Source organism: Salmo salar, chromosome 11, assembly GCF_965601325.2.
Source record: "Salmo salar chromosome 11, fSalSal1, whole genome shotgun sequence".
In the NCBI taxonomy this organism is placed as follows: domain Eukaryota; kingdom Metazoa; phylum Chordata; class Actinopteri; order Salmoniformes; family Salmonidae; genus Salmo; species Salmo salar.
The window spans coordinates 45387563-45396404 of record NC_138301.1 but is presented as its reverse complement, the minus strand read 5'-3'; the positions used below and the strand labels follow the sequence as shown (position 1 = coordinate 45396404).

The 8842-nt window shown below is 43.9% G+C and overlaps 1 protein-coding gene across 1 annotated transcript in view; it reads left to right on the top strand.

The window, feature by feature from the left end:
* Positions 1–1659: 1659 nt before the first annotated feature.
* LOC106587768 (leucine-rich repeat and immunoglobulin-like domain-containing nogo receptor-interacting protein 1-B) overlaps positions 1660–8842 on the top strand; it is a 29966-nt gene continuing 22783 nt past the window's right edge. The window contains exon 1 of the mRNA XM_045689599.2: positions 1660–1945. Within this exon, the coding sequence (XP_045545555.1) occupies positions 1934–1945 (12 nt within the window). The 5' untranslated portion in view covers positions 1660–1933. The remainder of the gene's footprint in view (positions 1946–8842) is intronic.

Genomic DNA, 8842 nt, shown 5'->3' with positions numbered 1-8842 from the left:
CTACCCCCCTCCCTCTCTGTCTCCCTACCCCTTTCTTGTTTTAGGATAGCACCTACCTCCCTCCCTCTCTGTCTCCCTTCCCCTTTCTTGTTTTAGGATAGCACCTACCCCCCTCCCTCTCTGTCTCCCTTCCCCTTTCTTGTTTTAGGATAGCACCTACCCCCCTCCCTCTCTGTCTCCCTTCCCCTTTCTTGTTTTAGGATAGCACCTACCCCCCTCCCTCTCTGTCTCCCTTCCCCTTTCTTGTTTTAGGATAGCACCTACCCCCCTCCCTCTCTGTCTCCCTTCCCCTTTCTTGTTTTAGGATAGCACCTACCTCCCTCCCTCTCTGTCTCCCTACCCCTTCCCTCTTTCTTTCCATCTCTCACCCTCTCTGTCTCCCTACCTCCCTCTCTGTCTCCCTACCTACCTCCCTCTCTCCCTCTCTGTCTCCCTACCTACCTACCTCCCTCTCTGTCTCCCTACCTCCCTCTCTGTCTCCCTCTCTGTCTCCCTACCTCCCTCCCTCCCTCCCTCTCTGTCTCCCTACCTACCTACCTACCTACCTACCTACCTACCTACCTACCTACCTACCTACCTACCTACCTACCTACCTACCTACCTACCTACCTACCTACCTACCTACCTACCTACCTACCTACCTACCTACCTACCTACCTACCTACCTCCCCCACCCTCTCTGTCTCCCTCTGCCCCCCCTCTCCCTCTCTGTCTCCCTACCCCTTCCCTCTTTCTTTCCATCTCTCACCCTCTTCCACATATCCTTTTTTGATCTTCCTCTATCCTCATCTTCCTCTATATTCATCTTCCTCTATCCCCATCTTCCTCTATCCTCATTTTCCTCTATCCCCATCTTCCTCCATCCACATCTTCCTCTATCCCCATCTTCCTCTATCCTCATTTTCCTCTATCCCCATCTTCCTCCATCCACATCTTCCTCTATCCTCATCTTCCTCAAGCCCCATCTTCCTCTATCCTCATTTTCCTCTATCCCCATCTTCCTCCATCCACATCTTCCTCTATCCTCATCTTCCTCTATCCTCATCTTCCTCTATCCCATCTTCCTCTATCCTCATCTTCCTCTATCCTCATCTTCCCCATCTTCCTCTATCCCCATCTTCCTCTATCCTCATCTTCCTCTATCCCCATCTTCCTCTATCCCCATCTTCCTCTATCCTCATCTTCCTCTATCCCCATCTTCCTCTATCCCATCTTCCTCTATCCTCATCTTCCTCTATCCTCATCTTCCCCATCTTCCTCTATCCCCATCTTCCTCTATCCTCCTCTTCCTCTATCCCCATCTTCCTCTATCCCCATCTTCCTCTATCCCCATATTCCATTAATCATTTTATTTTCCACATTCAGTCTTTCACAACCCTCTTTCTGCAGCTCCCCAGTACATTTGAATCCAGCTGGAAATGGGGACGTTCAAGTAAACAGCATAACATATCGCCAATGCAATCAGAGAGCATTCCTCCCTCCCTCCCTCCCTCCCTCCCTCCCTCCCTCCCTCCCTCCCTCCCTCCCTCCCTCCCTCCCTCCCTCCCTCCCTCCCAATGCATTGCAGCTCCTCCCTGCACCTTGTTCAGCAGCGGCCCCTCCCTCTATCTCTCTCCCCTCTCCCTCTCTCCCCTCTCCCCTCTCCCACTCTCTGTCTCACTCAGCTCGGTGCAGCATGTATGTTAGAGTGTCTGAGACACCGGAGCCTGTGTTTACATGCAAGCCTATCAGTGGAGGTGGATTTAGAGCATCTGGAAGACCCAGGCATCTCCCATGCTCCTCACCGAGGACTCACCTCCTTTTATCTCGCCTCGGGTATCCCATTTCTCCCTTTGAATCCTCCTTTCAATGGCCTCTTCAATCTCTGCCCTGCTCTCTGAGGCATTTTGGATTTCCTTGGCAACGTGGAGCAGCTTAAATTAGAATTCTGTGCATGACAGTCCTGGTAAGTAGCCTCCTCTGTCTGTTCTGTGGGTTTCCAGCACTGAGCCACAGAGACAGGCTCATCATGGTGCAGTGTTGGGGCAGAATTGGCAGGAAAATATTTGTCTGGACAAATGGTACGTATTGAAAGGGGGAAAGGGACCGCGAGGGAGGGATGGGATGTCTGATCATTCTACTGAATAGGATTCAGGACCAGGTTTGTTCTGTCACCTGGATGCTGCCATTTATTTAAATGTGTAAGAGCATACATGTAGGCTACTGTGTGTGTGTGTGTGTGTGTGTGTGTGTGTGTGTGTGTGTGTGTGTGTGTGTGTGTGTGTGTGTGTGTATGGTGTGTGTGTATGGTGTGTGTGTGTGTATGGTATGTGTGTGTGTGTGTGTTTGCATATGTGCACCAGTTTGTACCTGTATGTTGTGTGTGTACGGTGTGTCTGTGTCTGTGTACAGTGTCTGTGTGTGTGTACGGTGTGTCTGTGTGTGAGTACGGTGTGTGTCTGTGCGTGTGTACCATGTGTCTGTGTATGTGTATGGTGTGTCTGTGTGTGTGTGTGTGTGTGTGTACAGTGTGTCTGTGTGAGTGTATGGTGTGTCTAGGTGTGAGTACGGTGTGTCTGTGTGTGTGTACGGTGTGTCTGTGTGTGTGTACGGTGTGTCTGTGTGTGTGTACGGGTGTGTCTGTGAGTACGGTGTGTGTCTGTGTGTGTGTGTACAGTGTGTCTGTGTGTGTGTACGGGTGTGTCTGTGAGTATGGTGTGTGTCTGTGTGTGTGTACGGTGTGTCTAGGTGTGAGTACGGTGTGTGTCTGTGTATAACTGTTTCTCTTTGTGTGTGTGCATGAATGTCTCTGTATGTGAGTCTCTCATGTGCTCCTGTGTCCCTGCTGTTTCCAGAAGTATTTTAAAAGGTGTGTCATATTACTAGTGTTGGGGTGTGTGTGTGATGGAGCGTGCCTGCTGTGTGTTCCTGTCTGAGTGCTCCTCCACCACCATGCTTATTGTAGCTCCAACTAATCTGTCCTTGTTAGCACGCCTCTTTCTAAAGACCCTAAACACGCCGTCTAGCCTGACACTGATTTGCTTCCGGAGGTCAAACCTCATTCAATCACAATGAATTTGCTGTGTTCCCTCTGGGGTGTTTCATTTCACCCACAGGTTCCAGGGAAGGCTTTTTGTCCCATTTGTATGTAGGTCAAACACCCCAGCCTCTCATCCGTTCTCTCTCTCTGTGTGTGTGTGTGTGTGTGTGTGTGTGTGTGTGTGTGTGTGTGTGTGTGTGTGTGTGTGTATGTGTGTGTGTGTCTGTGTGTGTCATCCTTTCATCCTTCCAGCCTGCATTATTTGCATTCCTCATAATTCTGCCTGGCTGCAGTGCTCTGGCACACAGTAGAAATCTATAGAGACTCTTCTACCTCCTATAGAAGTATAGTACAGCAGCTGCCTGCAAGCCACAAGCTGCCACCTCTAGCTGGTGAAGTTGAGGCTGTTTTTGCTTAGAGACACACACTACACTGTTGGTTACTGTACACGAGGCTCCCTAAAATAGGCGAGACTGGAAAGAGACTTCTCTTCCACTGGTTTCACCCCACTGCTATTTTGTAACACTGTGAGACCCAAAGATGCAAAAATTTGTTTCCTAAATTGCGTTCTAATCTAAAAAAAAATCCTATCCATCACTACCTAGTTCATCTTCTTCATCACTACCTAGTTCATCTTCTTCATCACTACCTAGTTCATCTCCTTCATCACTACCTAGTTCATCTCCTTCATCACTACCTAGTTCATCTCCTTCATCACTACCTAGTTCATCTCCTTCATCACTACCTAGTTCATCTCCTTCATCACTACCTAGTTCATCTCCTTCGACCCACATGTATCTCTGTGTAGTATTGTTGTCAGTAGGATAAATGTTGGCATCAGCAGCCGCTGAAATGGTAGAAACATGGTCCACTCGTCTGACATCAGACTAGTCCCCGACACAAGGATATGTTGTAGGCCATTACATGAAATCTTTTTTCCTGTCTTCTCTAATATGTAATGATTATGAAGAAAAAAAATACAGAGGGAAGCAAACAATCTGAACCTGAGATAGAGGTCGCTTTGGAAATGTTGAAGAAACCCAACATTGGGCTGAAAGGTTTAAACTGACACACAGGGCTACATTAATATACTGATAGAAAAGGGTTTAAACTGACACACAGGGCTACATTAATATACTGATAGAAAAGGCTTTGACCTGACACACAGGGCTACATTAATATACTGATAGAAAAGGGTTTGACCTGACACACAGGGCTACATTAATATACTGATAGAAACGTTAGAGGGATTGTTTTCCTTCCAATATTCTGAAAATATGTATAACCAAATACTTCAAGAGTAAATTTGATTCCTCCTCTACACATCAAAATAACAGAAATGAATATATCTTTTAAAAAAGGTGTGGATTGTGAGGTCAGAATACTGCCGTGACGACCATTCCTTATATGGTAAAGGAGTAAGATAGGAGGTTCTCTCTCCAGATGAAGCCAGAAAGGACAACCAAATATTACTGAAAGTAACTTAGATGTTCTCCATACATAGGAAAAACCCCAGAATACTTGATCCTTTCAAAAAGATACACCACCGTTGAAAAGTTTGGGGTCACATAGAAATGTCCTTGTTTTTGAAAGAAAAGCACATATTTTGTCCATTAAAATAACATCAAATTGATCAGAAATACAGTGTAGAAATTGTTAATGTTGTAAATGACTATTGTAGCTGGAAACGGCTGATTTCTTTATGGAATAATTACATAGGCGTACAGAGGCCCATTATCAGCAGCCATCACTCCTGTGTTCCAATGGCACATCGTGTTAGCTAATCAAAGTTTATCATTTTAAAAGGCTAATTGATCATTAGAAAACCCTTTTGCAATTATGTTAGCACAGCTGAAAACTGTTGTTCTGATTAAAGAAACAATAAAACTGGCCTTCTTTAGACTAGTTGAGTATCTGGAGCATCAGCATTTGTGGGTTCGATTATAGGCTCAAAATAGCCAGAAACAAATAATTTTCTTCTGAAACTCGTCAGTCTATTCTTGTTCTGAAAAATGAAGGCTATTCCATGAGAGAAATTGCCAAGAAACTGAAGATCTCGTACAACGCTGTGTACTACTCCCTTCACAGAACAGAGCAAACTGGCCCTAACCAGAATAGAAAGAGGAGTGGGAGGCCCCGGTGCACAACTGAGCAAGAGGACAAGTACTTTAGAGTGTCTAGTTTGAGAAACAGACGCCTCACTGGTCCTCAACTGGCAGCTTCATTAAATAGTACCCTGCAAAACACCAGTCTCAACGTCAACAGTGAAGAAGCAACTCTGGGATGCTGGTCTTCTAGGCAGAGTTCCTCTGTCCAGTGTCTGTGTTCTTTTGCCCATCTTAATATTACATTTTTATTGGCCAGTCTGAGATATGGCTATTTCTTTGCAATTCTGCCTAGAAGGCCAGCAACCTCAGAGTTGCCTCTTTACTGTTGACGTTGAGACTGGTGTTTTGCAGGGTACTATTTAATGAACAGTAGTGTATTTTTTTGACAGCAAAATGTAAAAAAAAATGGAATTTGTAAAGTTGATCAATTTGTCTATTTCAGAAAAAATATGACTTCATTTCAGATGTATATATCATTACACAATATGTTCCTTCACATGTAAATACTTTTGCTCCATTTTGATGGGATTTTAGTTGAATTTCACATGTTTCTACCATTTAAGCCCAATGTTGCAACGTTTCCAGAAAATTCTACAAATTTGATTTTTAAAATATGTATTATTATTTTCATAATCAGAGGCGTATTCCAGGTATTTTTGAAGGGTAATGAAATGTTTTCCTCGTTTGGATCTATGTTTAGGTCTCACAGGGTAAAATGGGAAAGAAGCAGAAGGTCTATAGTAGTGTTTGTATTGTTTGTGCTGCAGCTTTAGGTTAATACATACAGTATGTGTCACGATAACAAGGTGACAGTACATATCAACCTACAGAACATCGATGTCACATGAAATGTGGGGCTTTCACATCGTGACTGAGTGAGTGATTAAAACCACGACGGTTACCTGGCAACACGTTACTGTATGTGGTCTAATGTAACAATCTATAAAACCTTCATAAATACTCTTCTCCAATTAGTCTTGCCATAATGCAAGCACAGATTCTTTAGCAAGCCCATCTATTCAAGCACAATATCAACACGTGATTCCTTATAATAAGTACAGCATGTGGTTATCAGGCTCATTCATATCAATGATGGTGCAGTAGAAACGTACTGTAGCAATAGAATGTTCATTAAGTACCGCTTAAAGCAGGACAATGTGTGTGAGCGCCACAGCGCCCCTGGTTGTTCCAATACACTCACTGTTCATAGGCTACTACCGTTCGCTGATGTATGAGCCTATTGTGGGCCGCTGCAGTCTTCCAACATGTGATTGCTCAACCGTGACATATCAGACAGGAAGTCATCACTCATCACTGTTTTGACTCTGTAAGCAGAAGTGTCTCACGCATAATTCTGTTTTATCCTCTCAGACTACACAACAGAGATGCTACAGAGATTGCGGGCAGTGTATAATGATTGTCTATAGCCTTGCTGTTACATTGTTCTCCTGACCTATAGTGTTCATATGAAGGGTCTGTTCTGAATGTTCACCTCAGGGCCTTGGTACTTAAACTGAACCCAATAACCATTGGCTCTTTCTCCCATTTAACCTTTTTAATTGATTGTGTTGTCTGTACAGTTGGGTAGCATGTAAGCACTGGGAGCGCCAATCTATATGCAGTTCCAAAATTGATAATTGCACTTTGATTGATTTGATTGAAATGGGAATGTTTTAACTATCTAGCAGAGGATGCCTCCATAGCGCCCTATTTGACTTTTAATAGGATGGAAAACCAAATAGTGGTTAAGGTTGAGGACAATGCAGACGATGGCTGTACACAGTCTCTCTGGTGGTCCGACTGGTCATTACAGTAATAAGGCGGTTCACTATCCCCCCTTTTGTTACACACAAGACGGAATAGAACGTAAGTCATCAACAAGCCATTACTAGTTCAACTCTTGACACGCAAAAACAGGTCTATAGATTAACATGTACACTGTAGGCCAACTTCCTGTTCAACAGTCCATCCACACCGCCCATCTCTTACATTATGTGACCCTGTTGTGAGCAGTAGCTTTTCATGTAAATCTGTGCCAATGATATTTAGTCTGCCTGTCCTGTACACTAGTCCTCCGTGAGATATGGGGGGAAGTTAGAGGGTGAATGAAGCTACAGAATGCTGTAATAGTGATGTTGAAAGATGGACGGATTATAATCTCAACAGGGAGAGTGTTAAGGATGCTGCTGAAACCACGGCATTGCAGTAAACAGATGTAGGATCTTAATTTGATGACACTTTTATTGCTGAAAATGTTCCTGCAAAGCAGGAAATAAAAATAGTTGTGTATTCAAGGTTTAAAAGCTTCTGAAGTTTGTAATTTCCACTATAAATTTCAGACTTGATTTTCCCTAACGAAAAATGTATCAACCCCTACAAAAATATCCATGAATTATAATCCACATAATAATTCACACTTCCTGTTGCTGCAGGATTATTTTCCTGCTGTAGCAAATTTGCTCAAATTAAGATCCTAAATATGTAATGGTTCCTTCCTGTCAGGGACCGTTAAGATGGTCGGACCACGTGTAGACCGCGTGCAGGCGGGAGAGACGGGTGAGACAGACAGACAAGACAGACAGACAGACAGACAGACAGACAGACAGACAGACAGACAGACACAGGCAGATCAGTCACGGGGTAGCCTACTCAATCTTGCTCTCTACAAATGTATTCACAAGGTCACAGTGGCGCTTCGCTGCAGCATCCTCTCCCATTTAAATGTAATCATAACAGCTTTATGTAAAATATGATCCAGGCATGGTGGAGGATGGGGTTTGATTCTCCCTCTGACTCCTACACTCCACCTGCTCTATAATGCACTGATCTTTGCATATTCTAAAGCAAAGTGTGGGCTACCGATTAAACACTCCTCCTGCCCATTTGTTGTAATTGTCACTGTGAATATTTATTTATAAGTATTGGCTAGAGTGAGCTATATCAGCTAAATTAATATGAGAACGAAGATAGCTGGTGGTAATTATTATACGGATGATTTGGGATGAAAAAATCTCCCAGAATCGCCCATTGTGCTGTCCATAAAGGGCCTTAAGAAGCTTGGCCGGTGGAAAATTGCCTTCAGGATTGCATTGAGCCACAGTTTTCAATTCTACTGGAAACTTGGATCCCTGTTGATACAGAGGGGAAAAGGTTTGTGTAATTACCAGCTTAGGCTGCTGCTATAGCGAGGAATTTCCAAGAGGAATGGTGTTAATGAGGAAAGAAGCATCCCTTTACAGAATTATTATTAGACATTCAGTCAGAGCAGAGAGAGACAGATCTGTGTGGAAATATTACCAATTAGACTCGGCGCAGGCTTTGCACCGCAAGTCATTTCATACAGAACAAAGCACCCAAATGAAGTGAAACCAACTGAACAGCGACCATTACAATGTGTTCAGCACTTGTACAGGGATGTGTCATGCAGCACCATTTTCTGAATATTACACAAGGAGCTGACGTTCTTACAGATCCAATATTCTATTTGGGTTTTTCACATTTCAGGTATTCTTCATCTGGTGTGTTCCAGTTCCTTAAACACAACAGCTACGGGTATTAGAACATAGTGTAGCTAATTACTTAAGACATCTTACTTACTAGTCCCTATGTACTGTACATTGGAGCAGGTCAATTGGTGGCAGTGGTGGGATCTCCTTGTAGGGCCAAGTCCAATGGATAAGCATGACAGAGGCATAGATTAACAGCAGTGGAGGCT